At 40.4% G+C, this 25208-nt stretch overlaps 1 protein-coding gene and 1 long non-coding RNA gene across 6 annotated transcripts in view; one reads left to right on the top strand and one right to left on the bottom strand.

Moving 5' to 3' along the window:
* The window catches only part of LOC126177137 (uncharacterized), a 92695-nt gene extending 80069 nt beyond the window's left edge, over positions 1-12626 (bottom strand). The window contains exon 1 of the long non-coding RNA XR_007535756.1: positions 12510-12626. This is a non-coding gene — a long non-coding RNA (uncharacterized LOC126177137). The remainder of the gene's footprint in view (positions 1-12509) is intronic.
* Positions 1-25208, top strand: part of LOC126177135 (glycerol-3-phosphate acyltransferase 1, mitochondrial) — a 406498-nt gene that overhangs the window by 324191 nt on the left and 57099 nt on the right. For all 5 annotated transcript variants that reach the window (XM_049924403.1, XM_049924404.1, XM_049924402.1 and 2 more), the window contains one exon: positions 4437-4621. In XM_049924403.1, coding sequence (XP_049780360.1) covers positions 4437-4621 — 185 coding nt within the window. The remainder of the gene's footprint in view (positions 1-4436; positions 4622-25208) is intronic.

Raw genomic sequence — 25208 nt, 5'->3', positions numbered from 1 at the left:
GATAGTGGCGTAGCTTGACCCTATTAATCAGTGCACTTGGAGGCATGTCAGCATTCGGTGGTGGTTCTGACAGTGCAAAACTATGATTCAGTATGCTGACAGCAAGTGGCGCAGCTGGCGTACAGTTGATTCATGCTTGACGTTTGAGACAGAACTGCAGTTCAATGCATCAGTGATCCATGGTGCGGCTGGTTCATGCTTGATGTTCAAAGCAGAACCGTACAAGATGTCCTTGAACTCAGGGGGTCACATAGGCTATAAAAACAAGCACCTATTCGAATGCAATGTTCTGTCAGAGTTTCAAAACAAATGGTGAAAAACTTTGGAGGTTTACGATCTTGTACAAAAGAACTTTTTCACATATATAAATAAAGATGTAATTGTACATGTGTTCAAAATTTTTAATCTCCGAATGATCTTAACTGATTCTTATGAAATTTTGGTGCAACATTGCATTCGATTATGGCTGTGTTCTTATATACCTACTGGAGTATGGTTCTCTTCTCTCTCTCTCTCTCTCTCTCTCTCTCTCTCTCTCTCTCTCTCTCTCTGATTTGAATGTTAATTAAATGTTTTTATTTTGGTGGACATATACTTTCATTCAGGGATAATTGTGTATGAAAGGTAGTGAACTATTGTACTTTCCTTGTTCGTCAAAATGATGGGTGAGTTTGAAAATGTAGCCAAAAGAAAAGATCCATCATCTGATGTGATTGACACCATTGATGACATTGTAGTATGGGGGTGAGGCAGAAGTAAAGTGAAGCCTAAGCTACATAGTCAGCATGAAGAAGTTGTTATATTGGATTCAAAATCCCTCTTATCTCTTGTAACTGACGTCTGGTTTCTGTACAAAACATTTTACGCCCTGTATTTAATCCCTGATAACTTCCAACTTTAATCTTATTATCAGAATTATTATTACTATTTCAGACATTATGCAGCTTTTTATTTAAATACTTTTCTTAAGATACAGTATTCCTTGAGATATGAAATCAGTCCTACTTCTGTATTTGCCCCAACCGTTTCATATAATTTCCAGTTCCTTGTAGGTATGATATTTGTCTTCATTTTGTAATTGAAGGCTGTTGTTGACGTCTTATTGCTGCCATGCTATATTATTTTCTTGGAAATTCAGCTGTTAAAAGGTGTCATGATCAGAGATGCCATTATCGTTGATTAAGTGTTTGCCTATTGATAAAGTGTTGCCTATTAGTGTACTGCTTGCCTGTATTTTTCTTGTGGGGAAAATTAACAACGGAACTTAGATAAGCATTGAATAACATTTCCAAATAATTTCTTTTATATACATTTAAATCTTTCAAAATACTGATATTAAAATTGCCAAATACTATCATTTGCTTTGGAACTGAGAACATTACACTACAGTTGTCAGCTGTGTGATATTTTTACCGCACTGTTTTTAGAGACTACATTACCCATTATCAAGTGTTATAAAACAATAAAACCAATCAGTAAATTGCAGTACAACGTGTACTGACAATCGTATAGAAATATTTGTATCATCCTGTAGTACAACATACCTCAAAGCTTCCATGCCATTACGCACTGTCAAAAATAAAATCCAGCAGCAAACATGCATTTTCAAACATAAAACTCTTCCTAGAACATCTCATATTGGTGTTTTATACTCTTAAGGCATAATTTTAAACTAAGGCCAGACACTTTCACGTGCTAAAGATAGTACATTCCAGCAACACTACGTCACAGCCCTCAGTGGGGCTACTATCTATCATAAAATCTGTGTATATGTTGCATCCTAGTAAATTCTAAAACCCAATAAAAAAAATAAAACCTAATGCCACTTATCCGAATAAGTTGGTGGTTGCTTCCCAAAGAGGGCATCAGTTAAATGGAGCCAGAAATGCTATGTGCACTTCTGTCTTATCATTTAACATGCTGATGCATTCCTTTCTTACAGAAAAAAAATCCTCTTTTTTTCTAAATTTGACAACTGTCCTTTACTCTCAAAGTGCAATACCTTCATGCTGTGCGTGATGTTACCCAACAAATGTTGCTCATTCTTGAGGTGCTTAGTCACTGCCGATGAACCTTCGTTTTTATTATTATGCTCCTTGAATCTTAATTTAAAGTTTCTTCTCATTTACCTCATGTACTTTGTTTTCATAATTTTAAACAAAGACCATGGTGACTGGGTACGTCCTCACATATTTCCGTGTTGGAAGTAATAATTTTCATATCTTGCGGATACTCCACTCTTGAGCAGCCTTGTTTACACGTATACACAGCATGCGCCTGGCTTGGTATGTTCCAGATTATCTGTTGTGAAGCCATCGTATAACTTTGTTATGAACTGGTACTGAGAATCTTATGCCACCAGTTGTCAAATGAGTAATATTTTTATCTCAACATGTTTCGACCTTGTGTTATCCAACTATCAAGTGCTATAAAGCTGGAAAACTAATCCATAAATTGTAATACTACACATACTGACAACCATATAGAAATATTTATATTATCTTGTAGCATAGCATACCTTACAGCTTCTGTGTCTTTAGGCATCATTAAAAGAAAATCCAGCACCAAACATGCATTGTCAAACATAAAACTTTTCGTAGAATATCTGGGGGACTGTGACATATGTGTTGCAGGAAAGTTTATAGTTGTGCCGGCTGTCTTTCATTTACAATTGTGCCTTGAGAGAATAACATGCCAACATGTAATGTTCTGGGAAGAGTTTTATATTTGACAATACATCTTTGCCACTGGATATTACTTTTGACAGTGCCTAATGGCATAGAAGCTTTAAGGTATGTTACGCTACGGGTTGATATAAGTATTTCCTCGTGGTTCTCAGTATGTGTAGTACTGTGATTTATCAATTGGTTACCTTGTTTTATAGCATTTGATAATGAAGTAATGTATTACTGAAATGTTGTGGTAAAAATGTCACACATTTGACAACTGGTTGCATAACATTCTCAGTACAAATTCACAATACAGTTGCATGATGGCTTCACAATAGTTATCATTTTCTTTCTTTTGTTTGCTAAGTGGTGAATCAGTTACTCAAATTTCTTCGAAAATGTTTGAAAACCTGCGTGTGGAGATCTATATACTGTAATAATAGTAAATGACTTTTCTAGTACAGTATTCACAAATAAAGGCTCCCAGTTCTTGATCCAAGCAGAAATGACTTGTCTCGATAGATTTGGACTGGATGTTGTTTTTAAGATACGTGACAACTACTCCTTTCTCCATATTACCATTACAAAAATAGGCTACTAATTTATAGTCCTCGATGTTTAATGTATGGATTCATTGTGCTCGGACATCGACTTTCTTTTGACATTCTAGATCATCATTAACTTAGCATTTTAGTCCTGTAAACAGTCTGATGCATCGTGCCAAACGTATGCAAACTATATTGTCTATGACATTTCATTTTACTGGATCTCTTTTAAAGCTGGCTATCAGAATGAGGCATGTAACCTAAAAGTAGACGTACTTCTGACACATATAATTATTTGTGACAGTGCCTCCTCCTCTCTATTTTCAGCTGCCAATACGGCTAATTTTGGTAGATCTTATACATTCCTATTTACTTGTTCATTGATAGACATAGACATGTTTAATTTTGCATCTTTAACCCTGTACATGCCCAACCAGAAATGTTGTTCATCCTGCCACTGCACTTCATTAATTCCCACAACATCTAATTGTAATCTGTCTGTTTCTATCTAACTTACCAACATGGTTGAGGCCTCTAACATTCCACACTCTGATCAGTAGTACACCAGATTTGTTTTTTCCTGTGACAGCATTCCATCCAAGTAGTTTCTGTCCAGAGATCTAAAAGGGGGCAATTTTATCTCTGGAATATTTTACCAAGGAGGATTTACAATTGTTAAACGATGCACGTGGGCTGTCTATTTTTGCAAAATAAAACTGCTGTAGTTTCTCCTTGCTGTCACCCGTTCTGCTGTACCAAAATAATGAGGCCACATTGTCTAATGTTACAAGGCCAGATCAGTCAATCATCCAGGCAGTCATCCATCTAACTAATGAATAACTTGCTGCCCCATTTCAGGCAATATATGTTAGTCTGGTCTTTCCAAACTGCTAGTCCAACAACAGTACTGATCCCATTGCAGCTAGTCGTACAGGTAGACTTATTTCATTAAAATTTCTCTGAGACATGATTAGGTGCTGTAGGTAGACAGAACCATTCCCCCCAGTTATATTAGTGGGATACAATTAAAGAGAAGCAAGCATTAGCTTTTTAAGTTCTAGTTTAATTATATTTGCACTTATTCCTCTTTCCCCAATATAAGCCCAACTACTGAACATATTTAAGCAAGCAATTATTTGCTCGTAGATTTACGATGTTCTGGACTGCCATCTTATTTATTGTTTAATAACTACACTTTTTAAAATTTGTTCTTACTTTATAGATGCCAGTTGTTCCACAGCAGTCATGTCTACCAATGCAGTAGCATTTCTGCTGCTGGGAAAATTTAGGACTGGCGCTACTGTTTGTCAGCTTGTTCAAGAAATGGACAGGTTACGTGATGACCTACATCTTGCTGAAAGAGATACAGGTTTCTCAGGACATTCCGTTGATGTCATTAATCATGCTGTGAGTATGTTAATAGATTTCATTACCTTTAATACGCTTGTAAAATGATATTAGAAGTAACGAGACATAGAATGTCATCAATTCATACATTTTTGATCAAGTCTGAAGACCATTTTATTGAGTAAAATAAAATGTGTGTAAGTGAAGAAAGTAACTAGATGCTAGACTGTTTTCAGTACAAGCAGAACAGGAGGAGTCACATAGCTAATTGTGTAGTTACAACATTGGAATCATATCCTTAAGAAATTAGTATCAGAACTGTGCATTATTATCTGTCTCAACATTTCTAGGGTACCATGAAGAACATAGGCCTTCAAATCTGGACAAAACTAGTGATTCAGTTGAAGAATGAGATGCATGAGTTGAGTTTAATCTGCATAGGTGCAAACTGTGTGTAAGAAGTATCAGAAAAATTGAAGAGAAAACTGGAAAGGCGCACATAAGGAATGGGTAGTGTAAGTTAAGGAAAAACTGGGAAGATTGGAGAGCAGGTTTGAAACGAAAGGATGGGGGATCAGGGTGGTTCTTATTTTTCAAGTTTAATTTTTTTTCTTTTCTGAGCATCCTAGTTTAGGTCCACTAGATAAAAAATGTGTGTGTAATTTGGGCTCAGTAGTAAAAGGGAAGGAGAGCTCCTCATCCCCTACATTTGAAGAAAAGACAACATAAAACCAAATACAAAATATTGTTCAGAAGTAAGTGATTAATCAGTAACTTTAATGATTAAAGTTACAAACCCACTGCACAGTATTAGTGAGGGAAACGTGATAAGAAAAACACATTTTGTTATAAAATTACTTATTCTTTATTAAGGTCTCCTGTATTATTTACAACTTTCATACTCCATCCTTTTTAAAATTCTCATCTGGTTGTCTCATTTTTGATTCAGAATACTGATTAGGATTACAGATGGCTAAGGTGAAGGTGGCGGGTCCCATACGATGTTTCAATTTTGTTAAAGCTACACGAGGTATATCTTGATTAACAACCTGATAAGTGTAAAGTTTTGAAAGAATACTGAAATCCAAATACAGTGCTTTTGCTTCATAAAAGGCACAAAATTGTGTTTTGACATACAAAGTGATAAAGTAAGTACGACTATCATAAATTACATTTTTTTTTCTTGAGGTTATAATTCAAGTTAATCATGGAATATAAACAACTTAAAGAAATAAATAGCTTTTGCCACTCAACTTGCGAGATGTGTAATGCGAGACAGCTCTTCAAAAAGGGAGATCACAGATAATTCAAAAAATTCAGTATACATAATCTCCTCTTACTGTTGTTCTCCCAATTAACTTAGGAAAAATGGAAAACTGCAGTTTTGAGTTTATTAACATCTGATATGTGACCTATGTTTTCCTGTCATATTTCTAGCTTGTAGTATTCAGTATTCTCAGTTGTTCTCTACAATATTTCAGTAAACAGAATTGTTACCATCTTCAAGTGGTTCCTGACTGGTGTTCTGCTCAGTTTGGTGTCCTGTGTATGTTGGCTGTTATCTCTTCCACAACTACTGCTCTTGCTGTCCGTGCAGCCACTGCAGTGGGAAGTAGCAATGCCCACTGTGAACCGCAGCCTTCGCATTGTGACCACCTGGTGTATCGGAACACTTTGCTTTTTCTCGACTCAGAGCAGGGTTTAATAAAAAAAACTCAGTTACAGACCACTGTCTTTGAATTAGACCATCTTGGACACTAATATCAATAGCCTCTTTAATCACACAATCCCAGAAGGAGAAATATTGCCTAAGTATCTTGGTTTTGTTTTGTTGTAATCTGTAGCATTGCTACCGTCTCTACTATGAGGGACAACAGCTGATTTATTGGTCTGCTGCATTGGCAGTGGTTGTGGTAGACCTCCAGTTTCTGAAGGCCTAAATCATCCTTTACTGTACACAGTAGTGTCAAGTTCTTGCCTGGGGAATGGGATTACTCATTTGACATTGTGTTGGTCCAAGATTCTGTTGGCTTTTTGGAGGTATTGCTGACAGATGGGATGCATGCTAGTCGTTTGTGCATTTTTCTTCGTACTGTTGTCTAGGCACAACCTGCCGAAACACATGTCTTATCTGCTTGTTGCTGTGCACTCTTCCCAAAATTTGGTCACAAAAAGTTAGCATGAGGCTTACCTTGCATGGTTGAGAGGCTGCTCATAAGCTACACATCACACTAGTAAATGACAAACGATGCCCCACTTGGTGTAAGGAGCATAAACATTGAACAATTGAACAGTAGAAAAATGTTGTATGGAGTGACGAATCGCGGTGCACAATGTGGCGATCCGATGGCAGGGTGTGAGTATGGCGAATACCCAGTGAACATCATCTGCCAGCGTGTGTACTGCCAACAGTAAAATTCGGAGGCTGTGGTGTTATGATGTGGTCATGTTTTTCATGGAGGGGGCTTGCACCCCTTGTTGTTTTGCGTCGCACTATCACATCACAGGCCTACATTGATGTTTTAAGCATCTTCTTGCTTCCTACTGTTGAAGAGCAATTCGGGGATGGCCATTGCATCTTTCAACATGATCAAGCACCTGTTCATAATGCACGGCCTGTGGCGGCGTGGTTTCATGACAATAACATCCCCGTAATGGACTGGCATGCACAGAGTCCTGACCTGAATCCAATGGAACACCTTTGGGATGTTTTGGAACGCCGACTTCGAGCCAGGCCTCACCGACCAACATTGATACCTCTCCTTAGTGCAGCACTCTGTGAAGAATGGGCTGCCATTCCCCAAGAAACCTTCCAGCACCAGATTGAACGTATATCTGTGAGAATGGAAGCTGTCATCAAAGCTAAGGATGGGCCAACACCATGTTGAATTCCAGCATTACCGATGGCAGATGCCACGAACTTATAAATAATTTTCAGCCAGGTGTCCCGATACTTTTGATCACATAGTGTGCTCTGCAGGCCGTCATTTGGTGTGTAGCAGAGGGTACCCTATGCCACTGCTAGTCATTTAGTTTCTGTTCCAACCCCTGTTAGAGAAAGGGAAAACAACTGTCTGTATGCCTCCATATGAGCCTTAATTTATCATATCTTATCTTAGTGGTCGTTACGCAAAATTTACATTAGTGGCAGTAGAATCATTCCACAGTCAGCTTCAAATGCCAGTTCTCTAAATTTTATCAGTAGTGTTGCTTGAAAAGAATATGCCCTTCTCCACAGGGATTCCCATTTGAGTGCCCAAAGCATCTCCCTAATACTTATGTGTTGTTTGAACCTACTGGTAACAAATCTAGCAGCCCTGCTCTGGATTGTTCAAATGTCTTCCTTTAATCTGACCTGATACAGATCCCAAACACTCATGAAATACTCAGGAATAGGCCTTACTAGCATCCTTTATGTGGCCTCCAGTACAAATGAACCACACTTCCCCAAAATTCTCGCAATAAACTGAAGTCGACCATTTGCCTTCCCTATCACAATCATCACATGCTCATTTCATTTCATATTGCTTTGCAGCACTGCACCCAGATATTTAAACAACAAACTGTGTCAATCAGGACACTACTAATACTATATCCAAACATTACAGGTTTGTTTTTCCTCATTAGCTTACATTTTTTTACATTGAGAGCTATCTGCCATTTATCACACCATCTAGAAATATTGTCTTGAGTCATATTGTATCCTCCTTCAGTCACTCATTGATGACACTTTCCCATATACCACAGCATCATCAGCAAACAACCACAGATTGCTGCAGATCTGTCACCAAATGCTTTGATTTCTCCATTATTTCTCATCTTCTTTTATGCCCTTTCTTTTCATCCCTTTGTGAATATCCTTTAGCCACCCTTTTCATGGTTTCCCTCTTCTTCTCCCAGGAGGTTGCCACAAAAATGCTCCCTTTGGCCATCTGTCCTATTCATTTGATATGCTCTTACCATCATATGATGGATTTGTATAATCACACTTTACCCTTTAAACTCATTTTTGAGGATCGTACTTATACTCTTTACTCAGGTACTTGAACTTTTTGCACACTTTAATTCGATATCCACTGATGTTAAAGTTATTTCCCTTTTCTCTACAACATAGATATTCCAGCTTCTCAGAATTAATTTTCAAACCCTACTCTTACATTCTTCCAACTTCCTAAGCATGTAAGATGTATTCTCTTCATCTTTGTCACAGTGACCTGATCATTAGCATAGAAAAGTGTGTACCTACACTAATTCTCTACTTCAGTCCCCATGCTCATGCACTTTCTACATTAGAGCTCCAGTGCCTTTCGCTCACACATCTTAAAAAGTGTGGGAGACAGACAACATATTTGCTTCAGTCCTTTAGTTATTTAAGGCCTCTCTAGAAATTTCTTTCCGCATTTTAATCACACTTTTTGCTGACTTTTAGAGGCTTATGATACCTTTCACATAAATTTTTGGCAATTCCCCTGACCATAGCACCTCAAGTGGCATCTTTAGTGGCACTCTTCTCATATGCTTTCTCAAGATCTAAGAAGACCAAGTAACTGCTTGGATTCATTTCCAGCTTCTTCTCCACGATATGTCCTAAGGTAAAGATGTTATCTACACATGATTTACCTCTTCGAAAGCCACTTTGTTTTCCCCCTTCAGTCACAATCTTCACCATTCTTGATTTTAAAATCCATCTTGCTAATTGAACATGCAAAATTTACACCACATAACTGTTACGCACTTTCTACTACAAGGTGCTATCCAAAATTTTCGGGACTGGTTCTACCATCTGTTGAAAACCTTACCTTTTCACTAATGGTCACCATCACCCTTGAAGTAGTTCCCATCCGCACGTACACACCAGTCCCAGCACTTCTGCCACTGATCAAACGTGTTCTGGAAGTCCTGTTCTTTGAGGGTGCTCATCACTGCCAGCGATGCTTCTTGAATCTTCTCTAGAGTGTTGAACCGACGGCCTTTCAAATTGAGTTTCAGTTTTGGGAACAGTGTGAAGTTGCAAGGTGCCAAATCTGGCAAGTACGGTGGGTGGTGTACAACCACCATGTTGTTTTTTGCCAGAAAGTTCCTGGTGAGTAAGGATGTGTGACAGGGCACATTGTCGTGATGCAGCAGACAGTTCGCTTGATGCCAAAGTTCGGGCTGTCATCGCCGTACATTTTCCCGAATCCGCCGCAAAACATCACAGTAGTAAGCGGAATTCACTGTTTGGTTGGGTGGAACAAATTCTTTGTGCACAATTCCCTTGGTATCAAAGAAAACGATCATGCCCTTCACCTGTCTCGCTTTTTTGGGTCTTGGAGAGCCCGGGCTCTTCCACTGGGATGATTGTTGCCTATGCTCTGGGTCATAACCGTAAATCCAGCGCTCGACACCAGTGATAACTCATGACAAGAAGGTTGGATCATCAGATGTGGTCTGATGAAGGTTCGTGCACACTTCAACACGCTATGCCTTCTGATCGGCAGTCAAGGTACTTGGAACAAATTTTGCATAACACGATGCATGCCCAATTCGTCAGTCAACATACGTTGACATGTCCCATAACCAATACCCACTTCACCCGCAAGGGCTTGAATGGTTCGAAGTCAATCCACACGAACCAGTTGTTGAAGTTTGGCAACAATGTCTGGCGTTGTGCAGCTAACGGGCCTTCCAGTGTGAGCATCATACTCAAAATTGAGGATTCCACTTATATTTGGGCCAATATGGCAATATTTTGCAAAGTAAATGGTTTTCCTTTTTATCAATTTTGAAGGCCCAAAAGCACCCCTTCCCAGGAAAGATAGCCTAAAATAAAGAATATAAAAATAGCTGCTAGTGAACAAATCAATTGTATATGTGAACAGTGAAAAGGAATAAAGGAGAGAGGAGGCAGGCAGAGAAGAAGAGCGGGGAAAGGGGGGGGGGGGGGGTGAGGATGGGAGATACCAAGGGTAACACGTTAAATGTCATAATGTCTTGAAGTTCAGAAATTCAACACATTGCGGTGCGCTGCAAAGTAAACAGTAGGCTTATACAGAGTGGTTACAATTAAACTCATGGTGTTCCGAATGCTGCAGTGTGGGCTGTATACATTACAGGATGCTGATACAATGTAGGTATGTTCATTAATCAGTGCGCTTTCAGAATATGCTAGGAGGTGGGGGGGGGGGGGGGGGGTAAATATAAAATATGGCACAATAACCAGTCAGAATGTGAAGTGTTTCCCATTGTGACATCATTATGCTGTTTGTCGCTTGGTATAACGTATGTCAGTTTCTTGTGTGAAGTTACTGTTAGTTGAAGTTTTCCATGCGAATCACAATTGCTGTTGAGAAGAAAGACCTTGCACTGCTGGTAAAGTTGTTTTATCAGAGTGGCAGCAACAGCAGCACTGCATTGTAGGAATCAAAAATTACATTTCTGCTCCAAGTGTAAAAACGTAAGACTTCTTGACGTCAACAGCTACGAAAACACTAGTTTCACAACGCAAGGTCAACATTTAAATCTATCTGGTAAAAAGAGACTTTCATCAGACATAAACAAAACTGTTGACATAATAATTCATGAAAACAGCTGAGGAAACAGACGGGCTTTCGCCCTAAATCCCAACATGCAGGGAAACTTGTGGAAAGGGCCAACTCCAACCGGATTGGGCCCAATATAAACAATCCAGAACAGGAGGAAATTCAAAGTGACAAACTGAAAGTACCATTAAGGCTCTCGCACGTAAATATACAATATCTTAGAAATAAGCTCAATGTTTTGCAGACTTTTGTAAATGATCATTCACCTCATGTAGTTGTGTTAACCGAGCATGGACTGAAATCTGAGGAAATTATTTTCTTTAAACTAAATGGCTATTTCCTAGGAAATAGCTACTGTAGACAGCATCATATAGGTGGAGGTGTAGCAGTATTTGTGAGAGTGCAGCTCAAAGTAAATAAATTAAACCATCTAGATCTGTATAATAATGAAGGCTTGACTGAAGTGACAGGCGTTGAACTCCATATCAAAGGTTGCGAAAAGGGCATGGTGAAACAGAAAATTATTGAGATTTATTGTCCTCCAAAATCAGAGGTAGGGCGTTTTATAGATATTTTTAGTAGAATAGTGGGACACTATGACACAAACGAGGTAACAATACTGGGTGACTTGAATATAGAGGCTACACCTTGCAATAATCATAACAGCAGGCTAATAGATACCCTTAACTCGTATATTCTTATGAATGTAGTAAATTCAGATGCAAGAATAACTCAGTCTACTTCTAGTAGTGTAGACTACATAATGCTAAGTAAAGAGGTAAAAGATAGTATTAGATGCTGGAATGTGGACTTCCACTACTAGGACCACAAATATCAATTTGTAGACTATGAACACACACAAGCATCCAAGAAAGGACTCAGGTCATAGAACATAAAAGAATGCTTAAAGAGAAAAACATTAATACTTTTAAAAGTAAACTAGCATTTGAGGAAAGGCAACTAGTTCTTCAGCAAAAAGGGTCCGAATACAAATGGGCCAAATTTTAAGATATTATTTTACAATATCTTAATTTTTTGCTGCCCAGTGAAAGAAATTAAGAAAGTAGTAACTCAGGCAAAATATCGAGGATCTAAGTGTGCTAAATAAGTCAACTAAATTGCAGATATTTAAGGATAAGTACAATCAAGCTAAAAAACAATTTCAGGAACAGCTCTCAAATTTAAGAAAACAGATCCTAGCTAAGGAAATAGCTCAGTCAACAAATATAGGGAAGACTTCATGGAATGTAATAAATAAATATCACAAAGCCACCCCTAAGTTAGATGCTCAAATTGACAGAATCCAGCCTGAAGGAAACCATATTAATGATCCAGATAAAATCTGCAATATATTTAATGAATATTTTATATCTTCAGCTGTGAATCCAGTGAATCACACAAGTCTGACTCGGATGGTAAAGCCTTACCCTAGGCTGCCCAGTTCTTCATGGCTGTGTGCGCCGCCATCTTGGCGGGTGACCTTGAACGGGACTTAGCCGCTGCACGAGGCGCCGTGTCGGATCGCGCTAGAGTTCCAACTAAACGCGATCCGCAGAATTGCTCGGTTTCCGGTCCGCATTGCGCTCTCTCGCAGCGCTACTTCCGCTGCCACGCCCAGATAAGTTTATCACTGTGAAGTCAGGGGACGTGTTATCTCTCTTGTGAGGCAACAGCATGCTCATTCGACTCGAGGCAGCCGCATGCAGCACACAGCCATGCCTTTAAGGAAGTGAGTGTGGAGGAAATAGGAAAAATAATAAATAACTTAAAGAATAGGACCTCATCTGGCTGGGACTGACTGAATAGTATTATAATTAAAAATGCAATAAGGAATTAGTTGGAATAATTACCCATATGATCAACAGTAGTATCAGGGAGCAAACATTTCCCAAATATATTGAAGAAAAGTACAGTTAAATCTGTGCATAAAAAAGGATCGAAATAATAGCTATCAAACTTCAGGCCCATATCACTAATACCAATTTTCGGTAAAATAGTTGAAATTTTTTGTTGACACAACTTATTGATTATTTCTTAAAGAATAATTTACTAGGAGAACGCAGCATGGCTTCAGAAAGCATCACAGTACCATTACGGCAATTACAGAATTTCTCCACAAGGTGTATGATGCCCTGGGTGAGGGAATGCAGACAGCAGGGATATTTCTAGACCTTACTAAAGCATTTGACTTAGTGAACCATGAGCTACTACTAAGCAAACTGGAAACTTACAATATAAATGCCACATCCATACATCTACTGATCACTTATCTAACCAATCATAAGCAGTGTACAAAGCTGAGTTATGAAATTAATGATCAGATCAAACATTTCCAATCCAGCTATGAAACAGTAAAACAAGGTGTACCTCAGGCCTCCGTATTGGGCCCTTTCCTTTTCCTGGTCTACATTAATGATTTAGAGGCACCTCTGAAGTAGACACTGACAAAGGTAAATTTTTGGGGATATACCTAGACAAAAATCTTAGATGGTTAGACCATATCAATTTTGTATGCAATAAAATCAGCAGTTCACTGTACTTAATTAGCAAACTGTCAAGATTAGTCTCTGAACAAACATTAAAAACTGTTTATTATGGGACAATATTTGCATGTATTAATTATGGAATAGAGGTATGGAGATGTGCTGCTGATAGACCCATGAACAGAATCCTAACACTGCAGAAAAGAGCAACCAGGACCATGCATCGACTACAATACAGAGATTCATGTAGGGAAACCTTTGTACAACATAAATATCAAACAGTAGATTCCTTGTATCTGTACAAATTAATAACATTCTTTGTGGACCATGAAAATAATGAAACTAAGTGCTCTGATGTGCATACCCATAACACAAGATAAAAAGATTGCTTCTTCAGAAACAGAACTAAACTAAAGACAACAGATCATAGTCCTTGGATTAATGGCCAGAAATGGTTTAACAAACTGCCAAGTCCTGTAAGATGCCACAGAGGTAAAGTATTCAAAAGGGAAATAAAATCATTCTTAACTCTCAAATCTTTGTACTCAGTGAATGAATACTGATATTAAAATGCAACTATTCTTAAACGTAGGCCTAACTCTTCTATCTATATGATGTACCTATTCTGAGGTGATCGTAATATATATTATTTTCGTAACAACATGCTGTAAATTCAATTACCTATACTATGTAACAACTGTACGTTGCATTACGAAGTATTGTACCATATATTGCCAAATGCATCACCCGTAAGTGGCTGCTTGTGCATGTGAATTGCAAATTCCTACTGTTTCTACAAAACTTGTATCAAAATGATACGTTGTTTTTGTTGTTGTGGTCTTCAGTCCTGAGACTGGTTTGATGCAGCTCTCCATGCTACTCTATCCTGTGCAAGCCTCATCATCTCCCAGTACCTACTGCAACCTACATCCTTCTGAATCTGCTTAGTGTATTCATTTCTTGGTCTCCCTCTACGATTTTTACCCTCCACACTGCCCTCCAATACTAAATTGGTGATCCTTTGATGCCTCAGAACATGTCCTACCAACTGATCCCTTCTTCTGGTCAAGTTGTGCCACAAACTCCTCCCCAATTCTATTCAATACCTCCTCATTAGTTATGTGATCTACCCATCTATTCTTCAGCATTCTTCTGTAGAACCACATTTCAAAAGCTTCTATTCTCTTCTTGTCCAAAATATTTATCGTCCATGTTTCACTTCCATGCATGGCTACACTCCATACAAATACTTTCAGAAACGACTTCCTGACATTTAAATCTATACTTGATGTTAACAAATTTTTCTTCTTCAGAAACGCTTTCCTTGCCATTGCCAGTCTACATTTTATATCCTCTCTACTTCGACCATCATCAGTTATTTTGTTCCCCAAATAGCAAAACTCCTTTACTGCTTTAAGTGTTTCATTTCCTAATCTAATTCCCTCAGCATCACCCGACTTAATTAGACTACATTCCATTATCCTCATTTTGCTTTTGTTGATGTTCGTCTTATACCCTCCTTTCGACACTGTCCATTCCGTTCAACTGCTCTTCCAAGTCCTTTGCTGTCTCTGACAGAATTACAATGTCATCGGCGAACCTCAAAGTTTTTATTTCTTCTCCATGGATTTTAATCCTATTCCAAACTTTTCTTTTGTTTCCCTTACTGCTTGCTCAATATACAGATAGAATAGCATCGGGGAGAGGCTACAACTCTGTCTCACTCCCTTCCGAACCACTGCTTCCCTTTCATGTCCCTCGACTCTTATAACTGCCATCTGGTTTCTGTACAAATTGTAAATAGCTGTTGTGACTCGCCGATCATTCAAAGCACCGCCGCACAATTACGCGCGTCCTCTACGTGCGGCCCTGTATGCCAGCCATGCAGCAGCTGCATCACCTAAGCGGCCAGCCGAGCAGCGGCCGCTAGACTGGGACTCGGTGCTCATTCGAATGCTAACGTGTACACATGTCTTGCTTGTCAACTTACTCTGTGACTTATATGTGTTGTGTCGTTCTGAAATATATATGTTAAACTCTACATTATAACAATAGCCTTTCGCTCCCTGTATTTTACCCGTGCCACCTACAGAATTTGAAAGAGAGTATTCCAGTCAACGTTGTCAAAAGCTTTCTCTAAGTCTACAAATGCTAGAAACGTAGTTTTGCCTTTCCTTAATCTTTCTTCTAAGATAAGTCTTAGTGTCAGTATTGCCTCACGTGTTCCAACATTTCTACGGAATCCAAACTGATCTTCCCCGAGGTCGGCTTCTACCAGTTTTTCCATTCGTCTGTAAAGAATTCACATTAGTATTTTGCAGCAGTGACTTATTAAACTGGTAGTTCAGTAATTTTCACATCTGTCAACACCTGCATTCTTTGGAATTGGAGTTATTATATTCTTTTTCAAGTCTGAGGGTATTTCGCCTGTCTCGTACATCTTGCTCACCAGATGGTAGAGTTTTGTGTAGACTGGCTCTCCCAAGGCTGTCAGTAGTTCTAATGGAATGTTGTCTACTCCCGGGGCCTTGTTTCGACTGGGGTGTCTATCTTGGCCACAATAATGTGTTCACTATGCTGTTTGTAGTAGCTCACGCACACTCCTGTTTTTTTATTCATTATTAAACCTACTCCTGCATTACCCCTATTTGATTTTGTATTTATAACCAAACTTGCACAGGATAGAGTAGCATGGAGAGCTGCATCAAACCAGTCTCAGGACTGAAGACAACAACAACAACCCTGTATTCACCTGACCAGAAGTCTTGTTCCTTCTGCCACCGAACTTCACTAATTCCCACTGTATCTAACGTTAACTTATCCATTTCCCTTTTTAAATTTTCTAACCTACCTGCCCGATTTAGGGATCTGACATTCCACACTCCGATCCGTAGAATGCCAGTTTTCTTTCTCCTGATAACGACGTCCTCTTGAGTAGTCCCCGCCCGGAGATCCAAATGGGGGACTATTTTATCTCCGGAATATTTTACCCAAGAGGATGCCATCATCATTTAATCATACAGTAAAGCTTCATGCCCTTGAGTAAAATCACGGCTGTAGTTTCCCCTTGCTTTCAGCTGTTCGCAGGACCAGAACATCAAGGCTGATTTGGTTTTTTGAAGGCCAGATCAGTCCATCATCCAGACTGTTGCCCCTGCAACTACTGAAAAGGCTGCTGCTCCTCTTCAGGAACCACACGTTTGTCTGGCCTCTCAACAGATACCCCTCCGTGTTGGTTGCACCTACTGTACGGCTATCTGTATCATTGAGGCATGCAAGCTTCCTCACCAACGGCAAGGTCCATGGTTCATGGGGGGTACTATATGCAAAAAAAAGATAATAAATAAATAAATATTGCCAACAGAGACAGCTGTGAAGAGGCCCCATGTCCATAAATGGCCTAGACAATGTGATCAAGCAATTTGGAAAAGCAGATGAATTATGTGGTATAGCATGGAGAGGGAGGCAGCCCATTCCCATGGCAGTTGGTGACAAAGTTGCTGTAGCGACAGCCAACTATGCAGCACACGATTCGCTTTCTGAAGCCAGTGCTCAAGCTGTACCATGAGGATTGTCTCTCCCTGGTATCCCTACAAGATTCAGTATGTGGGCCACATGAAGTCCCAAGATAGGCTAGAAAGCCATGCCTTTATCCTTCATTTTTTGGCATGCATGGCAATGGATGACGTGCCCAGGGAATATTCTTTGGACATGCAATGCACATTTCACTGTGCACGGTGCTATGAATGTACAGAACTGTCGTATATGGGGTCCACTCTGCTGCATGTTGTGCACAAACATGCACTGCACTCAGCTTATGTGACTGTGTGAAGTTTCACAAGCTCCTTCTTTCTTGTTCAGTTTTTTTCGAGGTGTTTGCAGTAACTCCCACATTTTACCATGTTACTAGGCCTCTCCATCTCCGGTGGGAACTTCTCCAGCATTGGCTACAGCTGTTCATTGGGCACCTTTCGAAGTGTGCACGATTAACATGTTGCTGCAGAAACAGTATCACACCATTTTCACCTTCCATCTCAGCATGCTACGTCGTCAAGGATCATCCGCTAGCCATGGTGTCTGTTTCAGAATTGGTTGGTAGGATCAGCACCCCTTCCTTGTAGGGTGTCCACAACACAGATGCCCACATCAATGCTCACAGCTTGCTGATTGGTGCCCATTTCAACTATGGTGGCTTAATTAGGCCACAGCCCGAGCGCTATACTTCACTTCACTTCACTTCACTTCACTTCACTTCACTAGCTGCACCATAATAATCATGTTCTTGTAGTCTGAAATACAATTACCTTGGATTTACTACTGTATTATGGGTTGTAATAATCACTGTCCAACTTGTGTCCATCTGCTTAGCTGAATGGTAATGTACTTGCCTCCCATGCAGTGGGCCCGGGTTCGATTCCTGGCCAGGTTAGCGAGTTTCTCCGCTCAGGGACTGGGTGTTGTGTTTTCCTCATCGTCATTGCATCCTCATCATTGACATGCAAGTTGCTCGCATTCGAGAGGGCGACGGTTCAATCCCGCGTCCGGCCATCCTGATTTAGGTTTTCCGTGATTTCCCTAAATCACTCCAGGCAAATGCCAGGATGGTTCCTCTGAAAGGGCACGGCCGACTTCCTTCCCTAATCCGATGAGACCGATGACCTCGCTGTCTGGTCTATTTCCCCAAAAACAACAATAACATGCAAGTTGCCCAATGTGGCATCGACTGAAATAAGGCTTGCACTTGGTGGCTGATTCCGAAAGGGGCCTTCCGGCCAAAAATGCCATATGATCACTTCATTTTTTATTTCCGAATGGTGACTATGGAACTTGGTATTCTTTCTCTCTCTCTCTCTCTCTCTCTCTCTCTCTCTCTCTCTCTCTCTCTCTCTCTCCCCCCCCCCCCCCCCCTGCCCCCTTTTCTCAGTCCATCATGGATGACAGAAGTGGAAACTTTACTTCATAGCCTGCTGCAATGCCAGTTGGAAAGCCAGACACAAATACAACAAATTCTGCAAGAACACAATTCTGTTTTGGAAAGGGTTTTGTAAGCACTTGTGGAATACCAGCAGCATCCATAACCAGCCCACCTGCCGCTGCTCCCACCATATGAGAATCACCGGAGGACTAGGAGTAATACAAGTGAAGAATGCCAACATTCGAAAAGCTCTTCTGTTGTTGCCACAAACATATAGACTTTTGAAACTTTCTGGCAGCTTAAAACTGGGTGCCGGACCAAGATTCGAACTTGGGGAACTTTGCCTTTCGTGGGCAAGTGCTCTACTGTCTGAGCTACCCAAGCATGCCTCATGCCACTTCCTCACAGCTTTACTTCTGCCAGTACCTTGTCTCCTTGGAGTCTCGGTCCGGCACACAGTTTTAATATGAGAGGAAGTTTCTTATCAGTGCCAGGGTGTATACGGCCCGGGACATCCGGGAATTCGGGAAAAACCCGGGAATTTTTTCATCCGGGAAAAACCCGGGAATTTTTCAGAATTCCGGGATTTTTCGTTGTTTTAGATTGCAGTTAAAGTTTTGTAGGTGTGACGTGTAAGATCTGATACGCTGACAAAGAACTTTAGTCCACTACTGCTAAATAATATTGCAGCAATGAAACACAAATCAGAGAATAACACCAAATAAAAGTTTAGTTGCGTAGAAAATGGGTAAATAGTGTCAAAGGATTTAGGTCGAAGATTATGCAGTACGTCCGTAACAACTAATATGCATTCGATGTGTGTGACGTCACAATTGTTTACATTTCTAACAGATCACCAGAAAATATTACGAATAGTGGCTTGAGATGCGTTACTTTCGAAGTAAATTTCCACGCAAGATGATTTATGTTACGTGTGAGAATGTGCAGTGCATTTCTTAAATCACAGGGCGTTATAACTCTCATTCAAAACGTAACACTTTGAGGATCAGCCATTTCAAAAATGTCGGGCCCAGAAGATAAGTCATTTATGCCACTATTTAAAATTTTACCGGCACATTTGTATTTGATATGACTTAACGTGTAACACACGCTATAAAAAGACCGAGCTTCAAGTTAGTTTTCATATTTAATATTGTACTTTCATAGATAAAAAATTATGCAATCGATGGCAAAAAGTTCTATTGACCTTCAAAAAAATGTGCATAATGTGTTACTGAGCAATGTTACAAGTCCCTTCATGCCAGAACACTTCGACTTTTCTAAGCAACTGATAATCATTTTGGCACGATTTTAATTGCCAAATTAGAGCCTGTTAGTAGGCCTACGGACTTCCTATCATTGTAGGACTAATAACAGTGGATGCCAATAGAGGATGCAATTCTCGTTCGTACATACACATCTGCTTACGAGTTAACCGGTGTAGAAACGCACTTTGCTGAACTGAGCGAGCTCGGCCTACCTTCGTAACGTACGCGCCGCGGCCTGTCTTTCTCGTAGGCCTCGTGCTCTGAATAACTGCCGTCATTCGCTAGCTAGGTCACGTGACATGAGCTATGACTGGCTGACAAAAGTGCATCGCTCAACGCAATCTCTATTTTAGCGTTTCGGAAGCTACCGTGCTGTAATTTGTGGAATTTGTGTATATACTTTAGCAATACGAAAATAAACTCTGTGCATATTGTATCGCATCAAACAACTTTCCAAACGCATTGTTTTCCTGGATTTCGTTTCCTAAAGTGCTGGGACGTCCTCCGCCGGTATAAGACCTTTAAGATTCAAAGGACTGATAGGTTTTACAGCTCCGAGGGAAAGTATACTGTTACTTAACACGGATGTATTTTCACCCGCTTTATACGTAATTTCATCCGGGAGAAATTGTGTTTTTAACTGGGAAATCCAGGAAAAATCCGGGAATTTTTTTTTCTTGTCCACGTAGACACCCTGAGTGCACACTCCGCTGCAGAGTGAAAATCTCATTCTGGAAACATCCCCCAGGCTGTGACTAAGCCATGTCTCTGCAATATCGTTTCTTCCAGGAGTTCAAGTTCTGCAAGGTTTGCAGGAGAGCTTCTGTGAAGTATGGAAGGTAGGAGACAAGGTACTGGCAGAAGTAAAGCTGTGAGGACGGGGTGTGATGCGTGGGTAGCTCAGATAGTAGTGCACTTGCCTGTGAAAGGCAAATATCATGAATTCGAGTCTTGGTCTGACACACAGTTTGAATCTCCCAGGAAGTTTCATATCAGCACACACTCTGCTGCAGAGTGAAAATCTCATTCTGGATATAGACTTTTATGTAAACTGGCTCCACTGTCTGAACACACTCTGTTGTTGTTCGAGGAAATCTGCAGTTTACTAACCACGTACCACCAGCGGCATGTACTTGTGATTGTATCTAGGGTATAATTTGTTCAGTGTGATAAACACCCTAATCAGACATACAGGATGTGAGCGGCAGAACTGCACAGCCTTGGCTGAAAGTGTCATTTCGTCACTTCAAAACATTAGGAATCATATGCCATCATAATGGCTAGGGATGCCATTATCAGATTTGCTCTGGATAAAGCAGCTAGACAGCAAGCTTTACAGTTTGATGGTTCATCACTTGAACAAGTTCTAGCTTTCGCGCAGGCTTTCAAAGTCTCGTATGCTGAAGGCCAGTAATTAGGAACAAGGACGTACATTGCAGCCTGCCTGTAAACAGGCCCTGGCCCATGCACATGCTGCAGCAGGTAAACAGTTGCAGCAGCATCTGCTTCCGTCTAACTCAGCGTGTCAGTCTTCTGTGATTCAGTTTTGCAACAGCAAGGACTGCCTATAGACATAAACTTGATCATTTCCAGCAGTTCCATTCCCAATAAATTGTGTATCACAGTGCCCATCAGTGCTTAAATGGTATGACTGCAAGTAGACACTGGTCTGGCACCTCACTTCTCAATACATAAACTTATCTGAAAATTAGTGCACCTCCCTTATGTCCAACAGCTCAACACTAAGTTAACTATGATAGGCAAATCAGCCCTATCAATGGTTAATTCATGGTTGACACCAAGTGCAAAAGTTTCATTCAGGAGATTACATTTCTGGTAGAAGATAGCCGCTCAGCAGAAAAACTGTTTGTTCTGGACACTTTCATGACATTTGGTTTTACGATCACAGATACTGTTAACTTGGTGTCAGATGAAGTAGCCTTTCAGGACTTAGGAGCATTGTGCAAGAAATTTGCTGACCTCTTCTCTCCTGGATTTGACTGCATTAAGTGTTTCACAGCCCACATCAAATTCCTACCTTCCGTTTGCCCTAACTTTTGCAGAGCATGTCCTGTCCCACTAGCTCTCCACAACCAGGTTAAAGAAGAGCTTGATAGACCAACACAATTTTATGTCATTGAACTGGCTGCATTTAGTCAAAGGGAATTGCCACTCATAGTCATCAAGAAGCTAACTGGAAAATTGTGACTATTTGGTGACTTTAGAATGCCAATAAATGTACAGGCTCACATTGATTCATATCTGATACTACGTCTGGATGAATTAATGGCTGAAGTCTACCTGCAGCTTCTGCTTGATGGAGAATTGCAGCAGCTCATGGTAGTCAATACAACTTTCAGCCTATTTAAATAGAGGTGCTTAGTATTTGGAATTGCCAGTGCCCCCACCCTGTTTTATCAATTTCTTGACCAATTAATGCAAAATATACCATGCTGTATAAATTATCTTGAGGGCATCATAGTACCAAGGTGCATCTCCACAGTCTGCGTACGCTCTTTCACACACTCCACAGTAAAGGTTAAAGTGTAATCTTGACAAATCTCAGTTCTTTTAGGCATCAGTTCAATAATTTTGCATGAAGGCATCAAACCAATGACCACTGTTGTGGAAGTGATCACAGCACTATCTTGGCTGAAGAATGTCAAGGAACTGTCGTAATTTCTCAGGAATGTTTTGCTACCACAAGAAGTTGATCCCCAATGCTTCAAAGAGTGCTCATCCATTGAACCAACTGCAAAAAGGGAGCACCCCATTTGCTTGGACACAAGATTGCAAAACTGCATTTCAAACTTAGAAAACTTGCCTTTGCTCAGCCCTATGTTTAGCTACCTTACAGCCTTGCGAACAGTTGGTAGTGGTGGCAGATGCCTCGGACAATGGAACTGGATGGGCGTGGGAAACCAATAGCCTACACCTCCAAGACATCAATGACAGCTCAAAGGAATTATTCCCAAATTGAAAAGGAAGCATTAGCCATTACATATGCACTTAAGAAATTTCACATCTTTTTGTTTGGGTGAAGTTTCATGTGATAGTGGACCATTTGCTGCTCATTTCACTGTTCAGACCCTCATCACAGCACCCTGACAAAATGGCTCACCAGTTGCAGTGCTGGGCATTCTTCTTATGTAGATACAATTATGAAGTTCATTTTCGTACCATAGATAAACATGCAAATGCAGATACTCTCTCTCAGCTACCAATAGGTCCTGATCTGTCATTTGCCAAAGAAGAGGGTCTATGTTTCTACCTCACTGAGGAGGGTCAGCTCTCGGTCAGTGCACCTCCAATATTGGCAAATGCATGGGTGCAGACCCTGTCTTACAACGTTTGTAGGAACTTTCTGTTGGGTCAGGGAGAGGGGGTTGGGGGGGGGGGGGGGGGGGGGGAGGGCAGAGAAGCTGCCACAAAGGAAGGCAGATTCCATTTATCTGTATTTTCAGCTACAACAACAGCTGATTTTGGTAGATGGAGTTGTGTTTGTGGTTATGGAACATGTGTCGTTGTGAATCATCATTCCCCTCCAATTACAGAATGACATTCTGACCACTGGGAGGGTATCCAGAACAAAAAATGCTGCCATGATGCCATGTATACAGGGTGGCCCGTTGATCGTGATCGGGTCAAATATCTCAAGAAATAAGTGTCAAATGAAAAAACTACAAAGAACGAAACTTGTCTAGCTTGAAGGGGGAAACCAGATGGCGCTATGGTTGGCCCACTAGATGGCGCTGCCATAGTTCAAACGGATATCAAATGCGTTTTTTTTAAGTAGGAACCCCCATTTTTTTATTACATATTTGTGTAGTACATAAAAAAATATGAATGTTTTAGTTGGACCACTTTTTTCGCTTTGTGATAGATGGCGTTGTAATAGTCACAAACCTATTTCTCACAATTTTAGACGAACAGTTGGTAACAGGTAGGTTTTTTAAATTAAAATACCGAGTGTAGGTACGTTTGAGCATTTTATTTTGGCAGTTCCAATGTGATACATGTACCTTTGTGAACTTATCATTTCTGAGAACGCATGCTGTTACAGCTTGATTACCTGTAAGTACCACATTAATGCAATAAATGCTCAAAATGATGTCCGTCAACCTTAATGCATTTGGCAATATGTGTAACGACGTTCCTCTCAACAGCAAGTAGTTCGCATTCCATAATGTTCGCACATGCATTGACAATGCGCTGACACATGTTGTCAGGTGTTGTTGGTGGATCACGATAGCACGTATCCTTAAACTTTCCCCACAGAAAGAAATCCAGGGACGTCAGATCTAGTGAACATGCGGGACATGGTATGGTGCTTCAACGACCAATCCACCTGTCATGAAATATGCTATTCGATACCGCTTCAACCGCACGCGAGCTATGTGCCGGACATCCATCATGTTGGAAGTACATCACTATTTTGCATTCAGTGAAACATCTTGTAGCACCATCGGTAGAACATTACGTAGGAAATCAGCATACATTGCACCATTTAGATTGCCATTGATAAAATGGGGGCCAATTATCCTTCCTCCCATAATGCCGCACCATACATTAACCCGCCAAGGTCACTGATGTTCCACTTGTCGCAGCCATCGTGGATTTTCTGTTGCCCAGTAGTGCATATTATGCCGGTTTACGTTACCGCTGTTGGTGAATGACGCTCGCTAAATTGAACACGTGGAAAAAATTTGTCGTCGTCCCGTAATTTCTCTTGTGCCCAGTGGCAGAACTGTACACGACGTTCAAAGTCTTCGCCATGCAATTCCAGGTGCATATAAATATGGTACGGGTGCAATAGATGTTGATGTAGCATTCTCAACACCGCCGTTTTTGAGATTCCCGATTCTCGCGCAATTTGTCTGCTACTGATGTGCGGATTAGCCGCGACAGCAGCTAAAACTCATACTTGGGCATCATCATTTGTTGCAGGTCATGGTTGACGTTTCACATGTGGCTGAACGCTTCCTGTTTCCTTAAATAAGATAACTATCCGGCGAATGGTCCGGACACTTGGATGATGTCGTCCAGAATACTGAGCAGCATACATAACACAAGCCGATTCGGCATTTTGATCACAATAGCCATACATCAACGCAATATCAACTTTTTCTGCAATTGGTAAACGGTCCATTTCAACATGGGTAATGTATCACGAAGCAAATACCGTCCGCACTGGCAGAATGTCACATGATAACCACATACTTATACGTTTGTGACTATTACAGCGCCATCTATCACAAAGCGAAAAAAGTGGTCCAACACTAAAACATTTATATTTCTTTACGTACTAAACGAATATGTAATATAAATTGGGGGTTCCTATTTAAAAAAACACAGTTGATATCCGTTTGACCTATGGCAGCGCCATCTAGCGGACCAACCATAGCGCCATTTGGTTTCCCCCTTCAACCTAGAAGAGTTTCGTTCTTTGTAGTTTTTTAG

This window comes from Schistocerca cancellata, chromosome 3 (genome assembly GCF_023864275.1).
Source record: "Schistocerca cancellata isolate TAMUIC-IGC-003103 chromosome 3, iqSchCanc2.1, whole genome shotgun sequence".
NCBI lineage: Eukaryota > Metazoa > Arthropoda > Insecta > Orthoptera > Acrididae > Schistocerca > Schistocerca cancellata.
This window is presented reverse-complemented; position numbering and strand designations above follow the sequence as displayed.